The sequence below is a fragment of the Mauremys reevesii genome, linkage group 8 (genome assembly GCF_016161935.1).
Source record: "Mauremys reevesii isolate NIE-2019 linkage group 8, ASM1616193v1, whole genome shotgun sequence".
NCBI classification, from domain to species: Eukaryota; Metazoa; Chordata; order Testudines; family Geoemydidae; genus Mauremys; species Mauremys reevesii.
Window position 1 is genome coordinate 63,664,874 of NC_052630.1, and position 27,794 is coordinate 63,692,667.

The following is a 27,794-nucleotide window of genomic DNA, read 5'->3' on the forward strand; positions in this document are numbered from 1 at the left end:
AAAGAACAATCAGCATTGCCACTCAATCATATGGCTAGTCTGTAGAATTCTCTTGTAAGAGTTTTATATGGATTATTACAGGTGGTACTTCTTTTGCAAATACCTAGACTGTTTATTGTTCATGCACAATCTTCCCTTTATTTGAGAGGCAGAGGCGCAAGCATGCAACATTGGAAGACCATATGCAAGACCCTGTGTACTCCATGGTAAAACAACTTTTGGAACAAGTACCTGCATTCTCTGCAGACTGGAGATTATGAAGCAGCTACAGTTAATACAATTTTGAGGGATTTTCTTGTATTAAATATGAAACGAAAATATGTATTTAGTTCGGTGTCCTATCTCAATTAATCAGATGTTCCATTTTTTATATTGCATTGTCTCAAATGCTCTTTAATTTTCAAGCTGCATAATTTTATATTGAAAATTCACAACTGGATCAGAAGTTTTTTAGGGGAAACTGGAGGAATTGGCAATTGGATACTAGAGTGGACATTTGGGGCTCTTTCCATCTGCATAGATGTAGGAGGCATTTAGGGTCTGAGATGTGCATGAGCCAGATATGAAAGTGATATGCCCTTCATTTAATTCTTGAGATTTCAAGTTAACAACCCATTAAGATGAACATGGCCATTTGCACCTCAGCTATCATTCAGATATGTCTGGATAGTCAGGCAGGCAGCATCTTACCAGTTGGTACTTCATCTGGAAGATTTTCTTCACAATCATAAGGGAATAACACTATTCTTGTCTCTAGGGGAGGGTTCTGACACCCATTACTCTTTTAAAACTTCCTCCATTTTGAACGGCATATGTGTGTGTGTGTGTGTGTGTGTGTGTGTGTGTGTGTGAGAGAGAGAGAGAGAGAGAGAGAGAGAGAGGTTCTGTAAAACCAAAACATCCACGTGTACCTGCCAGGATTTTTCCCTTGGAAATCCCTTAGAATAGACCTTGTAGGGTTCACTTAGTATGCCCTATGCAAACTGATCTCTGTCTAAACTCAGCAGAACTAATAATCAAATACATTCTAGAGGGCCATATTGGCCTATAAAATTGGTCTGTTCTAATATAAGTGGGCAAAGAGACAAACTGGAAAATGATTTCATGGACTATGATTCTTGTACATGATCTTGATGGGGGCATTTGAGAGCTACCCTAATAGGAATATTTACTACTACTAAAATATGCCACTGTATGTGTACCAGTGTGTGTGTAGGCATTTTATATGTTTTGCACATTGATATTCTTTCAGGTTATGGGTCAGAGGCTTAGTTAATGATTCACTATCTCTTTGATAAAAATAACATTTAGAAGCAGCAATTAAATTCATGATGATGGAATTTGTTACGATTAGATTGTTAAAATATAATATAGCTTTTCATAATCACTCCATTAATGTGTGACAAAGTTCCATTTCCAAAATTACTGGAATAGGCTACAGACATGGCAATCACTTTCATTTAGAGTACATGTTTTCCCAACTTGAATTCTTGCCCACTTATCAGATAGGATTCTCTCTGGTCCAAGAAGATCTGAACAAAATATAAACATTCCATTTTGATTAGATTTCAAAGCGGTTACTGGAAACAATATAAAAATGGTCTCTTATCATTGAGCAGAATAATATATCAAAGTTGTGTTTCCTCCCTGGCATCTTGTCCAATGGTATTGCAGAAGCTATTTTTTCGGCTGGATGCTGAATTTGGAACGTATGCCAATGGATCGGGTCGGATCAAGTAACTGTAAAAAGAAAAAAGTTGTTATAAAAGCTTGATGTTAATTAGGATAAAATGCATTTGCATGCTTCCTTAGCATGTTATTGCAAAGGTAGTGGCACAGCTTAAAGAGCTCTCTTGCACTTGAAAGCCTTACTAAACTGGTAACTTCAGTCTTGTTTCTCATTACTTCATAGGACTGAGATCACATAGCATTCCTGTTTCTCTAAAAGGAAATTAACTCTTACACTTGCATTTGTGACTTCTGCAGCCACTTTAACAACAAAAACAATTATTTTAGCATACTTTCGTCCATGATGTACTTATAGTCTGAAGTGCCCGACACCGTAGACAATTATGTTTTGAATATTTTTTGGCCAAAATTAGGCTCCTAAATATTTAGGTATCCGATTATTCAAAAGTGAAGAGCACCCATCAGCTCCCATTGAGTTCCATTTAGACTATTGTTTATATCATTCAAATTATTCTATTAGGGTAGTGAGGGCTGTATCTGAATATCCAAAAGTACATTAAGTATGTGGTATATGCTGTTTGTTCTTTGCCTCTTCCTATTGGGATACTGCTTGGAGCCATTTATTTTTATTATATTCTATCTAGACTATGCTAGATGTTAGCAAAGCCAAGCTCAAAAGAGTGCACATTACTCTGAGTAGAAGCTGTAAGATTTGTGGTGTTTGTTTCTACAGTCCGGTAGAATCAGTTTCCAGGAAAGCTGTCTCTTTCAGAGGCAAGTTTCATCCTACAAATGGACAGTGCCAGAGGAGCTAGCTGGTAACTCTCGTCCTTGTCTCAGAGCCTGATTTTCCCTATTAGCAGTATCCTGTGTTTGAATAGATGTGCTGTCATGTTTGTCCTAATTTTTGTGAGGCTGGATGGCTTCGTTTCCAGGTAGGTAGCAGTGCTGGCCTATTTAGACTATCAGAGCTTTAGAAATTCAGCTTCAGGCATGGCCAGGGCTGCCCAGAGGGGGGTGGGGAGAGCAAATAGGGTAATTTGGGCAAACAGGGCCCCCCACGAGAATATAGTATTCTATAGTATTGGAACTTTTTTTTTATGGAAGGGGTCCCCGAAATTGCTTTTCCCCAGGCCCCGCAAATCCTCTGGGCAGCCCTGGGCATGGCATCTTTTTCTGTATCTCAAATGGTGTGCCATGTTATATATGTTTAGCAAGTAAGTAATAAAGATATTATATTTTAAAAAATCAATGGTATGGCCAAAATAAAAAGCCTGTTAGTCAAAATTATAGTTTTGTTGAGATGCTAGCAAATACTAGGTGTGTGCACTATTATTACATTTTTCCTGAATATCTCTTCAGACACCTACAGCTGCGTGTGTTGTGACTCATGGCCACATACAGATGATGCAACAGTCCTCAATGGAGATTGAAGAGAACTCTGGTCCTGATCCAGCAAAGCACATGCTTCACTTTAAACATGTGACTAGTCCCATTAAAGTGAAGTGCATAGTGGGGCTCAAGTGCTTGGCCTCCAGCTGGATCAAACCCCAATATCACAAGGTTGAATTCTCAAGTGTTCCATCCAGGCTGGAAAAGCTTATGCATTTCTCTTAGCATTACAATGTTTCTGCTTTTGGGTCTGGCCAAAATGAGGAAGTACAAAGTTCAGGCAACACTAAATAGCCTGAACTTGAATGTCAAAACTGTTGGCCTGAGTTTGGGGCAAAGGTGTACTTTCATTCTTATAAAACTTATCTAAATGATTATGTGAAATTGGTTTGGTTCTTGTCAGTTTCTGGCACAATAACCTCTCTTATATCTCTCTTTTAACTAAGCAATTGTGTGAGAAGGTGAAGACAGGAGTGGACTGTCTGAACAAAAAACAACATTATTTCAATGTAGATCATGTGATATTTTAAAGCTACCATCCAATGGTATGGCTTTTTTACTATTCTGCAAAAGTGTCAAAATGGGCAGGTGCTGGAATGCTGAAATTCTTGATAACCAAGTAAAAAGAAAAGTATTTTAAGCAATGCCTAAAAGTCTTAGGATCATGTAACTGGTATCTTAATGTATTTACTAGTCACTTCTTCCTTTTAGGGTCTATGGCATAAGCCAATTCACTTCAGTGGGCTTTGGATCAGGCCCTCAAATCACTAAAGAATATGATATTTGAAATCATTTACTGGTATGTCTTTGAAAGCTTGACTTTACAATGCTTTTTATTGATGCTCGGTGACTCACGACCAAGAAAGAAGAGTGATAATGTAATAGAGTATGAAGGTACCCGAGAGCTGTGATTTTTCTTAATTTAATTTTATCTGACACTCCAATTTAGAAGGAAGGAGCAGGGTTATTTAAAGAAGAAAAAAAAACTTACAAATAATCTGGTGTAAGTTAATGGATGAGTTCTTGTATAATTTTTTTGGATGTGCATGGAAATGATTCCTCCTGAGAGGAAAATAATAAAAAGCAATAAAGTGCAAAAGATAAAAGAAATGAATTCCAGCATGAAAGTGAAAATGAGACACTTTGTGGATTTTATGATTTATGCCATCAACTTACACAACATCATTCAGCTCTAGTCTTGTATCTGGAGAAGGATTGATCAGGATGTAAGAGAGGGTGTTTTGATGATCATTCATTTCATCTAGAGGACAAAAAATATACAGGACTTATTAGGTTATTTACAAGGAAATGGTAAGAATTATAGCTTTTGATAAATCAACCTTAACAAATTGTGTTCCGTCCATATAGCTGTCAAAAGGGAACTATCAGGCTTGTTTCACAAAGTGACCCCATATATAAGTTCAGCAACTTCTTTAACAGGAAAATCTACTTTCAAATTGCTTTAATTGGAAATATTTGACAAAGGCTCATTATACTTTCCTAAGAAATTACCAAAATAAAGTACCAATATCTATTTTTGAGAATACACTGAAGACTGTTACAGTTAGTGACTTCTGCTACCACAGAGGTAGCTAAGCTGTTTGTATGTCCATTATTGTAGCAATTTCAATTTTTAAGAGCAACACAGAAATATTATCATACCAACCAACCACCTACAACCAGGGGATATCACAATCAAACTGGAAGCAGAATCCCCTTACTGCTAACAAATGTAATTCTCTATCATCATATGCTTTGAACATGCTTTTATTTAATTTATCACTTCTTAGTAAGCTGAATAGGAAAATCCATTGAGAGAACATCTATACATAGTATTATCTTCCTCTTGCCAACATGTAACTTGATGTATTATCAAGTCACATTGGACAACTGAAACATGTTTTATATTTACGTATAAATATACACCTCACTTTGAACGATACCAAAGTATAAATGATTTACATATCTCATGACTGAATTGCAGCCTCCTCTGGCACGGATGCTGGCAACCAACCAGCATTTTGAATAACAGTGTGGGGAGGAATACTTTTTTTCCTAATAGATATTGCAGTTAATGCTCACACTTTCAAAAAAAAATGTCATGAGCTCTTTAACATCCATGTAGAATAGAGGACTCTGAATTTTAAGATCTCAAAAGACCCACAAAGAATGAAATACATAGCACAGGATGAAGGGCTGCATGGAGTCTACTAGGATTTGAGCCTGAAATTCTAGGTAATTGGCGCTGAGTCCAGTAATTCAAGTCCCATTTGGCCTTCAGTAATCAAACGGACTTCAATGCAAGACTCCCTAGTTATGCTTCTCATGCCATTAAGGATTAGACTTCTAATGTGAAGTCACAGAGGACCTCTATCCAGCCAAACAGTTAAGCATGTTCCTAAATCCCACTGACTTCAAGGAGACTTGAAAGTGTGATTAAGTGTTTTGTTGAATACAGGGTCTAATTGATTTGCAGCACTGTGTACAAATGGATGCTTGTCAAGAATTAGGACTGATAGATAGTTTGAGAACAAAGTCAAGCCTTCAAAGACTGCCTCAAATAAGAAATAAGCACCTACTTGAATAATGGCAAGATCAAACTTGAGTAAAACAGATGTGTGCTTTGCTTAGAGCATTAATCCATTGACTGCCAGGCTCAGAGTTGCATTCAACTCTCTACATCTGAATACCGGTGGAAGCTAGAAATGTTGTCTTCTAGCTTCAATTGATGATAAAATTATGCTTGCCCCTCACAGTCAAAGATCTGGCCTCAGTGCTCCACACATATTACTTTGATGCGGACTCTGAGTCACTAGGATGTGACAGTGGTGAATAATGTATAAACATCTACTATGAGCCCACTTAAATAGTTCCACCGAGGTGAAAAATACAATATTTTGTAATGGAATCATAAAGACACGAAATATCTCTGGAATTGGTAAAACATTTCAAACCAGTGGAACTTGTTAAGGATGCTCAATGTTCCTAGAGCTGACAACTAAAGAGATACCACACACAAAGATACACCATACATCAACTACAGCTAATAAGGAATGCTGCAGCCAATCTCCTAGGTAGAATGGGTACATGACAACTTCTTGCACCATCATTCAGCGAACTGGCTTAGCTCTCCAACACTGGATACAATTCAAGGTCCTAACTAGGGCCAATGTACAAATTAGAATTTACAAAAACAGCTGAAAATAACTTCCACTTCATTTGACTCCTAAGTCCTGAGGGCAAGATTCTGTTTCTTCTTAGCTATAATACTTAAATCGGTGATTTAGGTTCTATGTAGCAAATTCAGATGCTTGAACACCACTGTTTGTAACTGGAGAATATCCTACAGTCTCTTAAGATTATTTTGATTTGAAATGTATTTATTCTCATTGTAAATGTTGGTAAAAACATATATTCTTTAGCTGGTTTCAGATCTTAAACTTTTTCATTTTTAAACTAAGAGTAATGAAGAAATTAATTTAGCTGTCAGGATGAGAAATATTGTTTCCCTGAATGTGAAATGTTAGAATGCAGACAGTGGTAGAAGCTGATTGCTGGCTTTGGAAATGACCAGTGGTTTAAGTTATTTCCCCCCTATTTTCTACGTTTGCCACTCTCAAGACAGCTCTTTATACAACATAATTTTCTGTTTAATCGAAGTGTCTTTCTTGCAGCATATGTATATGTTACTTGACAGGAAGCAGGGACATACGCTGTCAATTAGTTAAAAAAATAGTTGGCTTGATTGGTGAATGCTATTATAAGTAGGAGTCAGAGGTTTTTTTTGCTCATTACTTTATAGTCATTTCTTATAATACCCTTGTCACAAATGATGACTGTGACACTGCAGCTTGGAACACGTTCTATCCACAAAGCCCGATTATTTTTTTTTTTTTCTAATTGTCACACAATGCCCACTGGTATCTGTTAGATCACCATATCTAGTTTTGTTTGATTTTGGTACCTATCCTAAATAGTGATCCAAATAAAACCAGTTTGTATTTACAAGATAGGTAGATAAGGAATGTTTGCTCTGTGCTGAGTTCACTCATGTTCATTTTAAGGGGAAAAATATTTCACATTCTGAAAGAATACATGTACTTTTATGAAATGCTATTTATCAGCGACACCCTGGTTCTGGGTAGGTTTTATATTCAGATTCCCAAAGTCTATGCTAATGATATATATATATATATAGTATAGAATGCTTTTTGGTTGAGTTGGTTGATTCTCAGATGTGTCATTAGACTAGCATGATTTCTCTGTGGCTTATCTACACACAGTTGTTATACCACTATAACTATGGGTATGGCTACACTGATGAGTTGCAGCGCTGGTAGTTTGCAGCGTTGGTTGTCCAGCTGTGCAGGGCCAGCGCTGCAGTGTGGCCACACTGACAGCTACCAGCGCTGCAGTGTGGCCACATTTGCAGAATTTGCAGCGCTGTACTGAAAGGTGCATTGTGGGCAGCTATCCCACAGAGCACCTCGTCCTGTTTTGGCACCGTTTTGCCGCTGAGTATTGTGGGAAGGGGAAGGAAGTGTGTGGGTCATTCCGCTTCCTGTTCCAACGCCCCGTGGTGCATCGCTTCACTTCCCAGCAGTCCACGTTTCTAGCCATTGTGAGTGCAGCACGTTTCTAGCCATTGTGAGTGCAGCACGCTTTCTGTGTGAAATGGAGCCTGAGCTGCTGAGGACTTTGCTGATGACTGTCGCCAGCACATCACGTTTGGCAGTTGAGCTATTCCTTCAGCTCCAAAGTGACAGTGAGGAGTCCGACGATGATCTGGATTTGCCTAACGCAGGTGACATGAAATTGCTTGTGGCAGTAACGGAAATGCTCAGCACCGTGGAACGCCGCTTTTGGGCTCATGAAACAAGCAGTAAGTGGTGGGATCACATTGTCATGGAAGTCTGGGATGAGGAGCAGTGGCTGCAGAACTTTCGTATGAGAAAAGCCACTTTCATGGGACTGTGTGCTGAGCTCGCCCCCACCCTACGGCACAAGGACACGAGATTGAGAGCTGCCCTGATGGTGGAGAAGCGTGTGGCTATTGCAATCTGGAAGCTGGCAACTCCAGACAGCTACCAATCGGTCGGGAACCAGTTTGGATTGGGAAAGTCGACCGTGGGAATCGTTTTGATGCAAGTTTGCAGGGCCATTAATCGCATCCTGCTAAGGAGAACCGTGGCTGTGGGGAATGTGCAGGACATTGTGGATGGCTTTGCAGAAATGGGTTTCCCTAACTGTGGAGGGGCAATAGATGGGACGCATATTCCTATTCTGGCACCACCCCACCTAGCCTACGAGTACATTAATCGCAAGGGGTATTTCTCTATGGTTCTCCAGGCACTTGTGGATCACCGTGGGCATTTCATTGACATTTACACAGGCTGGCCTGGAAAGGTGCATGATGCACGCATCTTTTGGAACAGTGGCCTGTTCAGGAAGATGCAGGAAGGGACATTTTTCCCAGACCGAAAGATCACAGTAGGGGACGTTGAAATGCCCATTGTGATCCTTGGGGACCCCGCTTACCCATTAATGCCTTGGCTCATGAAACCCTATACAGGGAAGCTGGACAGGAGCCAGGACCGTTTCAACTACAGGCTGAGCCGGTGCCGAATGACAGTGGAGTGTGCTTTCGGCCGTTTAAAGGGGTGCTGGAGAGCCCTTTATGGGAAGCTAGACTTGGGGGAAAGCAGCATCCCTGCGGTTATATCCGCGTGCTGTACCCTCCATAATATTTGTGAAGGGAAGGGTGAAACATTCAGCCAGGCATGGACCAACGAGGTGCAAGTCCTGGAGGCTGAATTTGCACAGCCAGACAGCAGGGCTACTAGAGACGCCCACCACAGGGCAACAAGGATTAGGGATGCCTTGAGGGAGGAATTTGAGGCTGAAAGTCAACAGTAATGTTTTTTGCCTTGACCAGGAGTGACATGCACTGGTTACAGTGCTTTTAAGTGCCTGTGTTTTCCTTGCTGTTTGTTACCTGTGTTTTCCTTGGGGTTTGTTATCTTTCACTTTATGCAATAATAAAAACTGTTTCATAATCAAAGAAATCATTTATTTTAAAAAAAGCAAATAAACAGGCAGGGGGGTTGGTTGTTGAACTGTACATTCATAGGTTTGCATATGTACTGCCAGGAGTGCTCTTGTGCACCTCAGGATTGTACTGTTGCATGGTGATGGGGGTTGAGTGCAGAGGGTAAGGGTCGTAGTTCTCTGGGCTCATAGGTGACCATACAGGTGTCGGGGGCAGCTGGTGATGGTGTAGGTAAGAACCTGGATGCTGGGGAACGGGACTTGGAGCTGACATTGGTGCATAGGAGAAAGAGGTTTGGGAGGGTGGGGGTTTGGCACGGTAGTGCTCTGCCTGCATTGCTACCAGTGACTGCATACAGTCTGTTTGGCACGCCATGAGGTTTATAAGCTGCCTCATGGTTTTCTTCAGCGTCAACGCCTTTCTCCTGCTTTCTGTTTCCTTCCAGTGCTGCATCTTTTCTCTCCATTCCTGCGCAGTTTTATTCTCTGTTGCACACTGGTTCATAACTGCCTTCACCAAATCTTCTTTGCTTTTGTTAGGCTTCCTTCTCAGGTTCTGAAGCTTTCTTTCAGTCACTGATAACACCAGACCAGGACTAGTCAAGGACACTGTAAAAAATCAGCAAATGATACATTTTAATAGAGCCTGCATTGTGTATAATCTGAAGTTAGTTTCAAGTCTCACACTGTAGCATTCCTCAGACATTTCAAACACAGCTAGACAATTCACAGCCTCTCAGAAATGGTAAGTTAGGGTAGTAGTCAATAAAACCTCCATGTCCCTCAGGAATTAACCCCGGGGTTCCTGCCGCGGTTTGCTTGGGCAGGGGTGCTTTTTGCTTCAAGGGTACAGTGCCTGTTTTGGGGCTTTGTTAAAGGCAGGCAGCAAGCAGCACTTGGGGAAAGCAGCACTGCCATGTCCCTCAGGAATTAACCCTGGGGTTCCTGCCGCGGTTTGCTTGGGCAGGGTGCTTTTTGCTTCATGGGTACAGTGCCTGTTTTTGGGCTTTGTTAAAGGCAGGCAGCAAGCAGCACTTGGGGAAAGCAGCACTGCCAAAGCAGCACTGCCATGTCCCAGGAATTAACCGCTTGGGCAGGGTGCTTTTTGCTCATGGGTACAGTGCCTGTTTTTGGGCTTTGTTAAAGGCAGGCAGCAAGCAGCACTTGGGGAAAGCAGCACTGAAACACTCCCTCCATTTCCCACAGGAGTTAATACTTGAAGATATCTCCCTGCTGCGGGTTACCAAAGAAGCAAGGGAGGGTCTCCTACAACAATGCGGATTCCGCCCTGGCCCCTATGCAGCTTGCCTGTGTTCATCCATGGTTCCCTCACCCCTCCTGGAACAGTGGCGCGGACGCGTTAGCCTGACTGGGACAGGGACCACACTGGCTCTCCCTTTAAACTTGGTCACGCGAATTGCCTATGCTCTTGCAGAAACTTTTGAAGAGATTACAGAGGCAGATTACCGCGACGTGATAGACCACATCAATGGGATATTCCATGTCTAGGCATGCAGGCATGCAGCCATACCACCCCCCCTCCTCTCCCAAAACCTTTGCATTGCAATAAAAGCTGCTTACCTGGGACCTGCTCCTGTGATTCTTCTGCACCAAGCCCCAGGGGCTGCGACTGGCTAGCTTCCTCCTGGCTTGAGAAGAGCTCCTGACTGCATGCCTCCTGGGACTCCGGGGTGTCTTCCCCAACCACAGTAGCCTCACTGTCTGCCTCCCCCTCCCCCTCCTCTACCGGCTCTGAACTGTCCATCATGGTCCTTGGATTTACAGAGGGGTCACCCCCATAAATCGCATCCAGCTCCTTGTAAAACCGGCAGGTCATGGGGGCAGCGCCGGATCTGCGGTTCCCCTCATGTGCTTTGCAATAGGCACTCCGCAGCTCCTTTACTTTAACCCTGCACTGCAGCGCATCACGCTCATGGCCCCTTTCCAGCATGGCTCTTGATACCTGGGCAAAGGTATCATAATTCTTACGGCTAAAGCGCAGCTGTGCCTGCACAGATTCCTCCCCCCAAACACTGATTAGGTCCATCAGCTCGCCATTGCTCCATGCTGGGGCTTGTTTGCCACGTGGAGGCATGGTCACCTGTAAAGATTCACTGATTGCACTCCACACCTGGCTGAGCAAACAGGAAGGGGATTTTTAAAATTCCCGGGGCATTTAAAGGGCGGGTCACCTGAGGCCAGGGCAGTAGAGTCTGACCTGATGAGCAGAGTGGCTGAACAGGCATTCTGGGATACATCCTTATACCCTGGAGGCCAATCACAGCGCTGGTGTGTGGCCACACTTGATGACCAGCGCTGCAGCACCAGCGCTAGAATCCTTATTCCCCATGCTGAGTGAGGTGTACGGCCAGCGCTGCAGCCAGGGAGTTGCAGCGCTGGAAGTGCCCTGCAGGTGTGGCCACTTACTAATTGCAGCACTGGTGGAGGCTTTCCAGCGCTGCAACTCGCCAGTGTAGCCATACCCTATATGTATTTAGAAAACAATATAGTTAGTGATACAACCTCCTAGTGTGAATGCAGTTACTAACATAAAGATGCTGGTGCTAGTATCAGTTAAAATTTAGGGCCTTAATGATCTATACTGTTGTTGGAGGAGAGGCATGGTGAGTGAGGTAATATCTTTTATAAGACTAGTTTCTTGTTGGCGAGAGAGTGAGAAGTTGGAGAAGATCTCTGTGGAAGCTTGTCTCTTTCACCAACAGAAGTTGGTACAATCATATACATTACCTCACCCACCTTGTCTCTCTAATATGGGAGGATGTTGTTTGAGTCTTACTTGTAGATCCTTGTTCCCTGGATTAGTACAAAATGAATGCATAAAGAGGCAGCATTCTTGGCTTCCTCTGGCTGTTTGAATGAACAGGGCTACAAAAGGGTTCCTATCCATTTCTTGTGGGCAGCAAGATGTATTCTGAGAAAGATAAATTTGGGGTGGATTGGGGAGAGAGAACAGATGTATCTTCAGGACTTAAAGGCAGAGGATTTTTTGTGGAATTGGAGTGATGAAGCAAGAAGTGTAATAAGATTTGGCATCTTAGTTTTGTAGATGGATAAATATATAGAACAGTAATGTTTTGTGCAGCATAAGGCCATTAATGGGGTTGCCAAAAGAGAGGTTCTCTTTATAATGAAATACAGACATTTGTCTGAAAAAAATATTGTAATGAAAATTTCTAAATTAGAAAGGGCTCGGAGATCTGTAAAAGCTGAAGGGAAGTATGCTTACCTACCAAACCTTTTCCATTCTGTAGTTTGGCATATAGTCTTCCCGAATTTGAATACTGAAATGAACATTACTGTTGGCTTTCAACTATGATTTTAAAGAAAACCAATTTCAGAGGGGAAAAAAAACAAAAACAAACAAACAAACAAACAAAGGCAAGTATCCAGCATATGCAAAATTTCCCGTTGACTTGCATAAGAACATGAGTTGAGATTATAAAAATGTAATTTTCTGCTTTAACTCCCTGTGACGGATGAAAAATTGCTGGGTTCTTCCTTTCTTTTTTTAAGGTCTCAGAAAATATATTTGAGCCAGATTCTTCCCTCAGACAAACTTGTGTGACTCTAATTACTGTATGTACTTGTTCATTAGCCCATTCATTTATAAGCCAACCCCCCAAGATGGTTAGGTAAAAATAGCAAAAACTGTATGACCTTTTCATAAGCCCATCCTATATTTCAGGGGTTGGCAAACTTTGGCTCCTGGCCATCAGGGTAAGCCACTGGCGGGTCGGGACATTTTGTTTACCTGGAGCATCTGCAGGCATGGAGCCCCTCAGCTCCCTGTGGCCACGGTTCACCGTTCCCAGCCAATAAGAGCTGCGGGAAGTGCATGCCTGCAGATGCTCCTGGTAAACAAAAAGACAATGTATTATATATTCAATTCAATGATTCCATAGAGTTTCAAATTATCAAATTTTGGTGGTGTAGGCCAACCCCCGCTCTTTGATGCGTCACTTTTTTACCAAAAATATTCAGCTCATGAATGAATATATACGGTAAGTCTATGGGAAGTGTGGGTAATTATCCAAGGATCAAACTGGGGACATTTATTATTTGTATTACAGTAGCTGTGAAAGACCCAAGCCAAAACTATGGCCCCATTGGGCTAGGTGCTGTATAAACACATAGTATGAGACAATCGCTGCCCCAAAGAATTTACAATCTAATTAGATAAGAGCAAGAGGGTCAGAGAAAGGAAATATTATTCATGTTATAGATAGTGAAATGAAGCATAAGATTAAGTGACTTGTTTGAGCTCACACAGGAAGTCTATCATAGAACAAAGGTCTCAGTCCTTATTGGTGCTCAATGACCTGGATCCAGGATATCTAAAAGAAGACCACGGTCGACAACTCTGTTTGTTTTGCACAATGGAAGTTTCACCCATAAGAGTAAAGCTCACCTATGCAGGAGATGGAGCTTTCTCGGGGTCTGGTCTGAGGCTATGGGGCAAACTTCCACAGGAACAAAGGGTCATCACAAACCTCCCCATCTTCCACTCCAATGACAAGGCACACTTCTTTGGCCTTGCCTTCTCTAACATAAACACACAGCAACATGTGAATTAAAATCCTACCTAAACAAAACACTTCACTGAATGCACTTCTCCCCCTGAGGAGAGGATGAAAAAAGAAACCACCTGTGACAGATGTTAGTCATGTTGCTTAATCTACAACTAGAATGTGACCGGATACTACAAGGATGAAGAAGGTATAAAACCTGATATAGACTAGAATCAGAAATTCAGCACAGATCTCAGTCCAGGGCCTTAATCACAAGACTAAGTTTCCTTTCAATTATTGGAAATTTTAGTAGGGATTAATATACTAATTGGCTCAGGTATATTTTTACTGAGGGGATAATTTGCATCACTGTAAAATTCTGAATATAGGAATTCTTTTTACAACACAAGTGCTCATTTTATTACAGGAATCTTGCTTCACACATCTATTTAAACAGGAAAGATAAATTTTGTGCAAATAATATTTGAATAAATTCAGACACAGTATGTGGGGAATAGGAAAGGAACTGGTTGATGGTAATCTGATGGTCTACCTTTTACTGTGTTAGTTCATCACCTTAAAATACCACAAATCTCATAAAATACAAATTCTGCTATATTTGTAATAAGTACAACCTGAGTAGGCATAGCTCTGGTTAATTCAACTCTGGTTAATTGAAATTCAGTAATGTGCCCTGAGCTGAACAGATGCACTGGCACCTCCTGGAACATGAACTTCATCTGAAATCTCATTTTTCCAAAGGTTCGGGATATCCTGCAAGACTTTTTTGATCAGTGGAGTGATACTGTACAGCTGAGATTTTCAAAGCCATTTAGGAGATTTTAATGTCAAATTCTCATTAATAGGGCATCATAATTAATTTGGCATCTTTGAAAGATTTTAGCCTATATTGCTCTCAGATCACAATGGCAGGTTTTTGTTTTTATCCATTTGAAAGTTTGCTTGTTTTTTTTGGTTAAAATGGTTGGATTGCATTCTTAGAACTATATTTTTAAATGCCCAGGTTTATAAATGATATATATCTTTCCACCATCACCTTTCACGTGATGCTTGTTGTCTTAGGTTGCAAGCTCTTTGTGACAGCTTCCTTCCTTCCCTCCCTATGTGTGTACACAGCACCTTGTACAATTGGGCCCTGATTTTGATAAGGCCATTGGGAAAAAACTATCTTGTTCATGCTATATTAGAAATGCTCTGCCACCCTGCACGCAGGTTAACAATTTCCTAACATTAATACTCATAGTTCTTTAAAAAGTTAAGTGAGTTATTCTCTTACAAAGACTACTAAGGTCCATTTAACACTCACTACCATATTTAACTGACTATATCGTAATGGGTTAAAAAGGAACTGTAGTTCCGCCATTTGCTAGAAATTAGTTTATAGAAAGTTAAAATCTAGCATACAGGTTGTCATTATGAATAAAAGCATACAATTTACAAAGGTTTATTAAACAGTTTAGGGTTCAGGGCTGTTAGATGGTTACAGAACAAACTACGGAGACTGTTTTGGGTTTGATTGGGCCTTCATTGTGAGTTCATCTATGCCCTCTCTTACCCAAGAACAGAGTGAGCTTATGGGGTAACAGGTTGTGGATCTAAATTGCTTTTGAGAAGGAGCCATGTAGAGAGGCAGCTGGAGAGAAAATGGACTCATGATAAGGGGAGGTTTTGTTTTTTGCTTATGGGTTTTTTTTTTAACTGCTGATGGGTCAGATGAGAGAGTGGAACCCCATGAGCAAGCAGAGCACAAACCCTGGACAAGGAGGTAGAGTGGGGCTTAGGTAATGGAACCAGGCACTCACTTCCTTTTCTCAAGGCCTGTGGCTGGGTCTTCCAGCAGCAGGTGGGAAGAAGTGCCGCTCCTTTCTCCTGGATTGAAGGTCTGAAAACATACAGATTATTGGGAGAGAGCTGGGACAATGAAGTGGTCTGGACTCTGACTGGATTTTTGGTTTTGTTTTGAACTTTCATTATGACAGAAGGCGAGATGTTTTGGTTTAGAGGAAGGGCTAAACCATTTAGAGTAAGGGCAAAAATGAGGCAGAGGCCCCATTTGCACAAAGTAAGGTAAGATCTCCGTTATAGGGATGAAATCTTGGAAAGGTTCTCCTTGTGAAGTTTCCTCCAAGTGCTTCTGTTGGGAGCCAGGGTTTATTTTGGGAACACACTAGAAGCCAAGAGCCATCTGTACAAAGACCCTGTGCTTTCACAGCAACTGTGTGGTCTATTGAAACTCACTCTGGATCTAGTAACTGCTTCCATCCATTGCTGCCCCTTGAAACTCTAATTACTTACTTTTTATTAAAGTAAGAGAGTGGCTGAAATTATAAAACTTATTTTCTTACCAGTTGGGCTTCCACCATTCACGAGCACCCTGTGTCAAAGTTAATGCAGTAGAAGTATCACTGATTGTCAGAAATATTCCGTCTTTGTAACATCCCAGCCTTCCCCAAAAAGTAGAGCTCCAATTTCTAAAGGCTGCATGCAGTGAAAGGACAAGGGAGACTGGTGACTCCCACTGCTACTGGGGCAGAGACAGATCTGCATTTGTGTTTGTAGGCTTCTTTCTGTGTGCATGTATAGGTGCTCTAATACTTTAGATTGTATGTGTTTTGCGTGCATGTATGTGCTCATGTGTATGAGTGATGCTAAAATATAACTGAAGCCTTGCCTAACAGTCCAGTCATTTATTTCCCAATCTCCAGAAAAGACTCATTTTCACCATTCTGTTCTTAACTGGAAGGGACAGTACACACACCAGTCATGATCAGGGTCAGAAACTGTCAGCACCTGTAGAAGTAGCTTCATTTGGATGACAAGTTGTCATACTTACACCTTTAGGAACGTCAATCATTCTATATTCTAACAAACAAGATTTGTTATTGCTTAGTAACAATATTCCCAGCTGTCTTGTAATCTTGGCTGTGTACATGTTGGAAAGAGGGAGGGAAAAATCAAATACATGACAGCAATTTTGATCAAGACAGATCATGCTTTTCATTTCAGAAACCAGTGTGCAATGGATTTTCTCACAATGACAATGTGTCATTTTAATTGCAACATATAGAATACTCCCAGCCATGTGGCTGCTAGATTTTTCTGTTCTGGGAGAAAACTACGTACATATCAATTTTAAACTACAGTTTGGTGAAAAAGCTGATTGAAGTAGCAAAAGAAACATCATTCCTGGTTAGTTCTCCCTTCTCTCCCCTCAGCTATCTGTGTTTGCTGTGTTAGGGAAAAAGACAAGTATATTCTTTTGTCAACATCTCTTTATATTTTTCCTATAAATAGGCATGAGCCAAAAAACTAGATACAAACTTCCCTTCTGAAAACAGACTATGTAAAAATGGCACCTTTTCACTCAATAGACCTGTTGCCGGCTATATTAGAAGCCGTAGCTGTTTTTCCTTACTAAAAAAAAAAAAGTACTGTTTTACTCTTTTTAGCCCTGCAGAACTAATACAGCTAATGTGAGGTGTGACAGGGTCAGGTCAGAGGGCTACAGGAGGGTGTAGGAAGGAAGGTAATGCCTCAGGATAAGCAGGTCCCTCTTCCCCAAGTAACTGAGCAGAGGTTACTCCAGATTAATTAGGACACCTGGAGCCAATTAAGAACTTGCCAGAATGGGTTAAAAGCTTTCCCCCCAGCCAGTCAGGGTGAGTGATAAGTTGTTGTGAGAGTGAAGGTGAGCTATTGGAGAGCTGGGTGGTGGGGAAGCTGACAAAAACCAGGGGAGAACCCTGCAGGTATAGAGACTGGGGAGAAACCCTACCCTAAACAGGAGCTAAGGACCCTTCCAGATCCAAAGACCTGAAGAAAAGGTCTGCCACAGGGGAGAGACTGAGCCAGAGGTGAAAATAAGCCGATACGCCCCAGTACGGTGTACCAGCAAGAGCCAGTGCGCCACACTGGGGTGGCCCAGCTTTCCCAGGCGGCAATTTAAAGGGTCTGGGGCTCCCAGCAGTGGCTGGAGCCCCAGGCCCTTTAAATTGCTGCCAGAGCCCCACTGCTGGAGCCCTGGGGTAGTGGCGGGGCTCTGGGGGTTATTTAAAGGGCCGGGGCGCCCGCTGCCTCTACTGCCCTGAGCCCTTTAAATAGCCGCCAGAGCCCCGATGCCGCTACCTCAGGGCTCTGGGGGCTATTTAAAGGGCTGGGGGCGGTAGAAACAGGGGAGTCCTGGGCTCTTTAAATAGCCCCTAGAGCCCTGGAGTAGCGACGGGGCTCTGGCAGCTATTTAAAGGGCCCTGGGCTCCCACTGCCTCTATGGTCCTGCCCCTTTAAACTGCTGCCGGAGTCCCCGGCTGCTGCTGCTACCCCAGGGCTCCGTCAGGCTCCGGTGGCTATTTAAAGGACAGGGGCCGTAGCAGTGGCTGATCCCTGAGCCCTTTAAACTGCTGCCGGAGCTCCCAGCTTCCGTTGCTACCCTGGTGGGGGAGGGGAGGGCGCTTACCAGTACAGGGCGGGCTGGGGCTGACTCTGATGCCCCATTTCCACCCCTTCCAGGGGCCAGAGCTGGCCCCAACCCAGCCCCGTACCGGTAAGTCCCTATTTCTACTTTCACCCCTGGACTGAGCCATGCATTTGGTGTGGTGCTGCCATGCCCGAAAGGGCTACCAGAGACTGGTGGCTCTTCCTTCCCTGACTGGAAGGTTGGGAGGAACCCTGCCCAAGCAAAATGGGGACAATAAGCCAAGGGGTGTGGGGAAGTAACACAGGGAAGCTAGCAGCTTTCCTGGGAACTGGCAGTGTGAGGCTGCTACTTGTAGGGTCCCTAGGTTGGGGCCTGGAGTAGAGAGCAGGACTACCCCCTCCCCCTTTCCTCTCACTGGATGTCCACTGAGGTGTCCCAAAGCCCCAGTGAAGGCTTAGCAGGCCCAGAAGTGGGAAGGCCGCTTGGAGACAGAATTTCCCCACCCACTATAGGTGTGGGGTGGGGAGGGGGAATCTAAGGGATGAGAGGCTATCCTGACCCACTGCTAGAAGGAAGCACAGGACCCACTGAGGCGGAGAAGAAGCCCTGCTACGGACGGTAAGGTGGATTCTCTTCTGTCTTGGATATAGTCAGTAGAATTGTTAATTAAGTTCTGATTGCACAATATTTATTGCTGGCAATAGATGAGCTAAAAAGAACTCATGCTGAGTCTCAGACCCTAGGCAGAATTTGCAGGCCTTTTGGTTAAAAATAAGACATTGTGAACTGATCATATTTGACCTAGAATTACTGAGAAACAATAAACAGGGAATTCCCCACAATACCATTTCTATGATAACTTTCCAGCACAGAAGAACACTTTAAGGAAAATTCTAATTAAGACACAAGCTTTTTGAGGTATAACCATCTCTCATTTTTCCCAGGTGTCGCAATTAAGTTTCTTCTTCTAATCTTTAAGTACAAATGGTATGAAGGGGTACAAACTCCCACAGAAACCCAGGGCCATCACAAACCTAATCATCACACATCTCACCAACTTCTGCTACAGGTGCAAGGTTTACAGTGCATATCTTTGAAGTTGCCTTCTCTTCCATAAACACATAGAAGCATGTACATTTAAAAAAAACAACTGAAAATCCTACAAAATAAATCATTCCACTTCACACACAATTCCTCCCTAAGGAGAGGATGTGAGACAAAATGAACCACATGTGACAGATGCCAGTCATGTTGCTTAATGCATTCTTTGAAGACACTCAGATATTAATGTGATGAGGGTGAAATAAGAACCTGTTTTAAAATTGAATTAAGTACAATACCAAAGATGTACCAAAAGGATCCAGGATGGAAATTTTCTTTATGAATGCTGTGTCACATGTGAATCAGTTTGTATAGCAAAAGTCTCAACATCATTTGTAAAACCTTGTATTAATCCTCTTATCTTTATTTTGGAAACTGATAAATAGGAATTTGCTGTTGACTAACTGCAGTTTATTTTACACTTGACTCCTTCTATAAACCTAGATGTTAGGACAGCAGCTGTTCCTGTAACTTTTGCATGTCATCTCCACTCAGAAATGGCTTTCTACTTCTTCAGGCTCCCAAAATGTAATGAGCTAGGTTCCATCCAGCTGGCACTCCCTAAGTCCATTAGAACATGAAAGATTGTTTTAGCCATCTGAAAAATGACTAGATCTGGTGCAAATTTAGCAACCATGCAATTAAGAAAATCATGTCCCAACTCATCCAGATATTGGGCAAACAATGATATGTGAGCTAATGTTCAATCCTGTGTTGTTCGCCCAACATTGGATTAATTGTTAATCAAAATAAAACCAGAAAAGAATATGCAGTGGATTTTTCAGCTTGGATAGGAAGTTGGCTTTGATGTGCTACAAATTGCCACCTGTTTTCCAAAGTTATTGCCAATGGCTAAGAGAGAAGCTTTTGAAATGGCATGTAGTGAGCTGTGAATCATGGTCTAGCTTTTTAGACTCATGAATAACTTGATTTCTTGTGCTAAAATCTCTGGACAGATGCCCAATATACCTCTAAGTGTGCTACAATGCTATATGTATTAATTGAACAGATATTTTTCATATGCTTTTTAAAAGCTTGAAGAACAGAGAGGGGGATGAAAAAAATTGAAGCATAGAGCTAGTGATGCATCGCTCATAAATGTGATGTGAACACATTGGGCATGTTTCTCATCTTATTTTAAAAATCAAAGGAAAGATGATATATCCTGCAGGAAAAAAACCCAAACAAAACCAAACCCTTTAAAGTATAAGCAAAATTTACAACAACTCTGTCACCATCTGTTTATATGAATAAAGAGGATGTTACATCTGTAGATATACAATATGATCATCTCTATAATGAACCTCCAAATACAGGAGAAAATAGTTTTCATTTCTGATTTCATGTCCTGTAGCAATAGCAGCACCAATTGGTTCAACTGCCTTATGAATATCCCATCTAAAAAGAGATTGAGATTACCAAAACTAGAGCTAGTTGGAAAAGGCTCAACATTTTTTCACATATTTTTCTCCTTTTTTGATCAAAACTCTGAGAAATTCGATCAATTATGAATTTTAAAATTTTGCACCCACCTATAGTTGTACTTCACCCATGGCATCCTATGGTTTTATGAAATAAAATTAGGTGATCTTAGACAATAATAATAGTCATACCATATCCTGCTGTGGAAAGTCCCAAGTGCTTCATTCTGTTCTTCACAAGTTCAGCAAGTTCCTGTCTTTCTGACCTCTTGTAAAGGCTCATCCGCTGCTGACTTATTTTCTCCGCTGTTTTGCCAGAGTGCTTTGGCACTTTTCTGCTCAGCCGTCGGGCCCACTGCATGCTCTTCCGTCGTAACAAGGGATGATCTGACTGATCGCTGGATGTGGAGTTACGATGGTTATTGCGGTTGTTTATTTGTTCTTTGGTGTCTTTAGTGTCTTCCCATTCTTCTACGCTAATAGAAATTTGAGACTTCAAAGGGAAAATCACATAAGAAATTAGGGGTTTCAGGAAATAGATTTGTCAAAGAAATCATAGGAGACCTTTCTCTTGTCTCCTTCTTCAGCTCCAATTCAGCAATGCAGTTAAGCACATGCTTAAGTCACACTCAGGTCAATAGAGTTAAGAACATATTAACGTTCAGCATGGCCTGCAGAACGGGCAGTCTTTTTCTCTATGTGCCCTTGGAACAGCATTATGTAGACTGTGTGTGGCTCGATAGAAATATGATCCTACATTCCCCAACAGCAAGAGAAGATACGCATTAGTTAGTGCTTCTTGTCATTATGTTTCTAAACATGAGGCTTCTATGCCTATTTCTAATAGGAATTCAATGCCATTCTGTTTCTTAGAAGCCAGGAATAAAACTATTTGAACTCAAATAAGTCAATCTATTTAGCTTTACAAAGAGAAGATTAAGAGGTGACTTGATAACTCTATATAAGTATCTACATGGGGAAAATGTTTAATAATGAGCTCTTCAATCTAGCAGACAAAGGTATAACACAATCCAATGACTGGAAGTTGTAGCTAGACAAATTCAGCCTGGAAATAAGGCATAATTTTTAAACCATGAATGTAATTAACCATTGGAACAATTTACCCAGGGTCCTGGTGGATTCTCCATCACTGACCATTTTAAAATCAAGATTGGATATTTTTCTAAAAGATCTGCTCTAGGAAATATTTGGGATAAGTTCTATGGTCTGTTATACAGGACGTCAGACAAGATGATCATGATGGTCCCTTTCGGTCTTGGAATGTATGAATGCTAGCTCAATTAACTCAATGGAATGTGTCTTGCCTGTTGAAGAGAGACTTCTGCACTTCCTCACTGAGTGCCTTTTATATGTTCTTAATTGCTTGAAATGTGCAAGCCTTTAGCAGGGATAAATTGCTGAAGTATGGAAGATTCATATAAAAGACATAATTCTCTGGCTGAAAGATTTTTAACAAGCACACTGTTTAATACACCACAGAAAAAAGAATGACAATAGGAAAGCTATATTTTTCTCATGCATTGTTGTTGTTGTTGTAGTGTCAGTCCCTGGATATTAGAGAGACAAGGTCGCTGAGGTAATATCTTTTAATGGACCAACTTCTATTGGTGAAAGAAACAAGCTTTCAAGCTTATGCTTTTGTGCATAAGTATTAAGTATATGTCAAATATACTTCCTATAATTTGACATAGATGTTTATGACTTTTATGGAAATGCTAGTTCATTTGTGTAGAAGACTGTTACAATATTTAATTATAGGAGGGCCTTTGCACATGTTAAGAGAAATGACATGAGACCCTCAACTGCCCTGAACTGCTCTAACATTCTAATTTCACACATTGATTCTAAGCTCTTTTTGTCCTCTTTCCATAACTGGTCAGGGTTACTTTCATTATGGTCAACACTAGGGAAAGGGAGACAAATAACAAACACTTACTTGTGAGGCCGTTTCTCGTGACTGAGAAAGGGAGGAAAAAAGAAAATACAAACAGTTTAAACAACAGTGGGCAAACAGGAACAGACATGGACCATTTAATAGCAGTCACAAATAATAAATATGGGCTGATGCTTGCTTTATTCTGAATGGAAATTTGGATTAAATTAAAGTTCTGTCATTTGAACAGATCACTTAATTACTGCATACATTTTGCTTTTTTAGCTGACTCACTGGAAATTTATCTGATGAAACTATCAATATATCTTGCATTAAATCATAATAATTTCAATAACAGAAGTGAAATGAAGTACAGACTGTAATACAGACAAAAGGTTGAAGGGGGAAGTAGTGTTCAACGCACTAGTAATGTTCATTTTTCTTGTATTTGCTACTGGCAGTGATCATTACCTCAAGTTTATCAAAAGCTATTGCTCCTATCTCATACATACTGTATTTGTATAAATATGCATGTTTAGCTCCTTGTTAGATAATGTCATTATATCATCACATCCCTTTTCTCTTAAAAAACAAGTTGTAGTTCAGGTCATTTCAGCAAAGAACATACTTTTTGCGTGTGAAGAATTTTGTAAATAAAACTTTCTAAGAACAAGAATATTACATGGCAATCTGAACAATTTAACTGAAAACCACTATCATAACACATAAGGATTGTTGTATGGCATGGACCATAATATCTATGTTGGCAAACTGAATGAAGGAAACATTTTTCTCACAAATGTTTATCAGGCTATTTATCTGATGTTGTTTACTTCTATCTAATTTACAAAGATATTAAACAGCATTGGTCCTTAGACTGATTCATTATTGTTTGTTACTAGATTCAGAAGTTCTCTTTAATTGTAGTGTAGTGTTGTATAACTATATAGTTTTAGAATTATATTCCTGGTCCACTATTTTATCATCCATATTTTTATCTAAGTAGAATTGTTCAATTTTTTTTCAATAGATATCATCATCTGCACATTGAATTTAACAATTACTATTGTGCTAACTTTTGTCCATCATTTTAACTCTTTCTGGGAAAACAACAGCAAAAACATAGCTGAAGGGTAAAAGGGAAAGAATAGAACAAATAATGCTCTATACATCTGTGCATCTGTAGGTGTTAATCTCAAATTTATCAAAAGCTATTGCGCCTAAATTCATTTCACACTGCCTCTCCTTTACACAGATGCTGCTTCCTAGCTAGATAATAGGAAAGGGTTCACCCTTTTGTTTGTTTGCTGATTTCACATGCACTTTTGAAAGCATATATGTGACAAGGCTGCTGACACTGAATTCTTCACAATGGGTTTGGTGCTCAGGCTACAACCATTATTGATCTCAGTAATCAGTCACTATCAGAATCCTACTGTTTTTAATTGACTGTCATAAGTTACTTTAGTTTTAGCATACCATTAGTTGTACATATGGGGCACCATAATATCCTGTGCTCAGTTGTTGTGAGTTCTTCTGTTCTTATGACTTCTACCATGATTTTGCTTTTAAGAGTTCAGTGGAGTAGGAAAGGATGCCATGTCCTCTGTTTTGTAAAATCCTGACTGATTTTTCTTATGTCGGTAATAATACTGCCTATGTTCTTCCCCAAGGGATGATTTTGATAGATGGTACCACTGATGCTGAGCTGAGAAGAATCAGCTACAAATTCTGTAGTAGTACAGTTGACTAGTTCAAGTATGGTTGGAAAATAAAAGGAATCTGGAGAGCTAGTGACAGTCCAAAAGGAGAGATTTCACCAAGCTTTATTTTGTGCAGACATCTTTCATGTTGTTGAACATTTATTTTATTTCATTTCATTTCAGAATGGGAATCCTCAAGCTCCCAAGAAAAAAGAGCACTTCATAGTGCATTAGAAATAATCTATTTTAAGAGTCTATTTAATGACTTGCATTTTGTCAATATATGTATGTTTTTGCAAGGAGGTGGGGTTGGAGATAGAATGAATTGGTTGTGCTGTAGAATCAGGTAGATTGTGTTCTAGAAAGAGCAGTTTTACAGGCAACAGGGAAGCTGACATACTGCATTTTACTTTAAAGCTAAACTCCCCTGGAGCTGTCTTTGATCCATTGTTCAAGACATTCAGCCATCAGGGATGAGATTGATATTCACTTAAAATCAAAAGTATTTTTAGGGAGGAGTATCCTGATCAGTGGAACTGGAGTAGAGGGCCATTGTTCACTGGGGGGATTGTTACTGACAGGGGCACCAGCTGAATGGGGATCATGGAGAGTTAGGCTGGAAGCAATTCTGCCACATGAACAGAGCAGTGTGCAGGATATAATACAATTTTACTTACTCAGCTTAACCTGCATCCAGTTTCATTCTTTGTGAATGAAACGTGGTGGCAGCATCAGAGTTATGAGCTCTCCGCAGTGGAGCAGCTGATAGTGTGAGCCACGGAACTCTATCTGGAGCCCCTCGGGGCCATGGATTTTGCAGATACAAAACCTAGCCCAGTGATGGATCTGGTGAAAGGAGGCATTCCAGCTGTACACAGACCTGGTCATGCAGGAGGACAAGAGCAGCAGGAAAGTAAAACTGTTACTGTACTTTAGTAGGGAGTAAGGCAGAGAGGTCTGCACTACGCTGAAGCTCACCACTGCTTTAAGTCTCTCAGCGGTCCTAGGAGTCCTGGGGAAATATCGCTCCCCGAAGCAGAATGAAACTGTGGAGTGATGCAGATTCTTCACAATCCAAAGGGTAGACCCTGGTGTTACTGCCTTATACACACAGGCTGCTACATGCTGTGACATTGGCAGGCCAAGTGCCAGCTCATGCCCAGGTCCCCAGGTCAAATGGACATTAACAAATACATAGGTAGAATCTGTCTGGATCACTTGTGGGTTAATGTTAATAAAGTATGTATTAGAATTATAAGAACATGCTTAGTGTTTAGACTATCAAATGCTTGTGAGTTGCTTTATGCAGTAATCTTACTTGTAATATCTGTGTGTATTGAGTGTTTTATTTGATTGTATTGTGACCATCGGTGACCATTTGCCATATAGAGGGGGAGAGATAATTAGTATGAAGAGCAGAGCTTTCTTCTACAGAAATACATACATACAGAGAGGAGAGAGGAGACCCTATGAGTGGATTTTACAGCTGGAAACTCCATAAATCTGGATTGAGGAACCATCAAAAAACAACAAAAAGACTTTATATTTGTTCTGCTCTCCCCTCTCTCCCTCTCATCATGATGACTCAAGTGGAGTCTCATCAGCTCAGCTCAGTGCAGCCATGCCACATGCCAAGAGGGGGATACAAACTCTGAATCAAAAGACTATGCTGCTATGCTGACTTGGGGTGGGGTGGGAGGAAGAAGGTGAGGCAGGACAAAAAAAAAAAAAGATCCCGCAAGATCTGCAGCTTATAGCCTAAAAGGTTTTTAGATTTTTGATTATATAAAAGCTATATTATATTATTTTTTGAAACAGATTATTGTAACTCATTGTCTGCTCTGCTGCTTGCTTGTTGTAAATAAGTCTCTAATTTCCTTTTCCTATCTAATAAATCTCATACACAGTAGAATCTCAGAGTTACAAACACCAGAGTTACGAACCCATTTGGAACTGGAAGTAGGCAATCAGAAAGTTGAGTGGTGGAATAAGAACAGAACAACACACTGTACACTTACACAAGCCTGCTCTGTTAGACCTTTTGTTAGCATTTTTGGTACACAGGAGTACCTCATCACAAGGGTGCCAAAACAGTCTAGTGCAGGCACTGGTGGGACACATGACCAAAACACTGCTACTGATGAGAGGAGACCTGTTGCAGACAGAAGGATGGAGATACTGCGGAGAGTAGACGGCCAGCAATCAGGGAAAGGCGGCACAACAGGAGTATGACAGGTCAGTCAAGGACCTAATGTCCCTGGTGTCAAACATGCCTGTGAGAATCCAACCATGAAAGAGACACCAGAAGGTGTGGACTAAAAGTTGTGCGGGGTAGGGTGGCACTCGGGTTATATAGGGTGACTGCACAAGAGGGACAAGTGATCCAAAGAAACAGGAGGCATGATACAGCAGACACATTCAGACAGCCTGCAGAGAGATAGTGATCATCACAGAACACAGAGACAGAGAACCATCCAGAGGCCAACCCCACAGGCAAGGAGGAAACTCCACAGAAAGATAGTTTGCTAGACTCACAGACAGGTGACAGGGAGACAGAGGGATCATTCCCAGTGTGATTACCTGTTGAGGAGACCAAACTACCCCAAAAGCTTTGTGGTAAAATTGAGATTTCAACTTGGCTACATAATAACAACCTCTAGCCAAAGGGACATGGTTGGAAGGAGTCTGGATGTCAATTATTTGTTTTTAATGTGTATATTAAAATGCTTGTTAAAAAAAAAGTTGTTGTATCAAGAGGGCAAGTGTTACCTGCAGGGTCTGCTATTTACAGGACACCAGTGGAACAGGGAGTGCAGGGAGTCAGGCTCTAAGCAACTCTGCTACATGGACAGAACAGTGCACTGGGTTTAATTAAGTTTCACTTAATCAACTTAGTCTGTATTCAGCTTCACCTTTTGTGAATGAAACAAGCAGTGAAGCTAGGGCAGCAGCAAAGAAAAGAGAAGTCTTTGTTTAAGATCGCAAAATATCCATCCCACCACAGTAACAGATCCAAGCTCTTTTAGCCAGCTGTCCTTGGTATATAGTCAGCTTTTCTGGTCTCTCAATGAGTTGTCCTGGGTAGGCAGTAAATTGTTTCTCTGTTTTTAGATGAGACAGACATTTTTTATAGGAGTGGAAGATTTAAGATGAATTAATGTTTACATACATGAAAAACTGAGGAAGTATTTTAAAAGAAAATAGAAAAATTAGCTGGATTGTTACCTGTATTGACAATTGCTTTCTTATACAGACCACAGTTATTATGGCATTGTGCAATGTTGTGTGAAAGCTTCCAATACTGTCAGAGACTCCACATAGTATTATTTATAAAAATAAATATTGTTTATAAAAATCTAAGGTAACAACAATGATGCTATCATTTGTTTCTAAATTACGGGCATACAACAAACAAGAAGCTACAGTACAAGCTACTTGTAGATACATTTCATGCTCTTCTGACTGTAAAATGACTTCAATATTTTACATTGTGAAAGGGTTTAGTTCATTATGTCAGTGAGATTTAGTTGGTAAAGATTTCATCTGAACAACAGAATCCTAGATTCCAAAATTCTACCACAG

General features: G+C 41.0%; 1 protein-coding gene across 4 annotated transcripts in view; it reads right to left on the minus strand.

The window, feature by feature from the left end:
* Nucleotides 1-911: 911 nt before the first annotated feature.
* The window catches only part of KCNT2 (potassium sodium-activated channel subfamily T member 2), a 292,883-nt gene continuing 266,000 nt past the window's right edge, over nucleotides 912-27,794 (minus strand). For 2 of the 4 annotated variants that reach the window (XM_039485106.1, XM_039485102.1), the window contains 4 exons: nucleotides 22,573-22,593; nucleotides 20,808-21,108; nucleotides 4,258-4,342; nucleotides 912-1,740 (listed from right to left, as the gene is read on the minus strand). In XM_039485106.1, coding sequence (XP_039341040.1) covers nucleotides 1,629-1,740; nucleotides 4,258-4,342; nucleotides 20,808-21,108; nucleotides 22,573-22,593 — 519 coding nt within the window. In that variant the 3' untranslated portion in view covers nucleotides 912-1,628. The remainder of the gene's footprint in view (nucleotides 1,741-4,257; nucleotides 4,343-20,807; nucleotides 21,109-22,572; nucleotides 22,594-27,794) is intronic. The other 2 variants (XM_039485104.1, XM_039485103.1) reach the window with 1 other exon arrangement.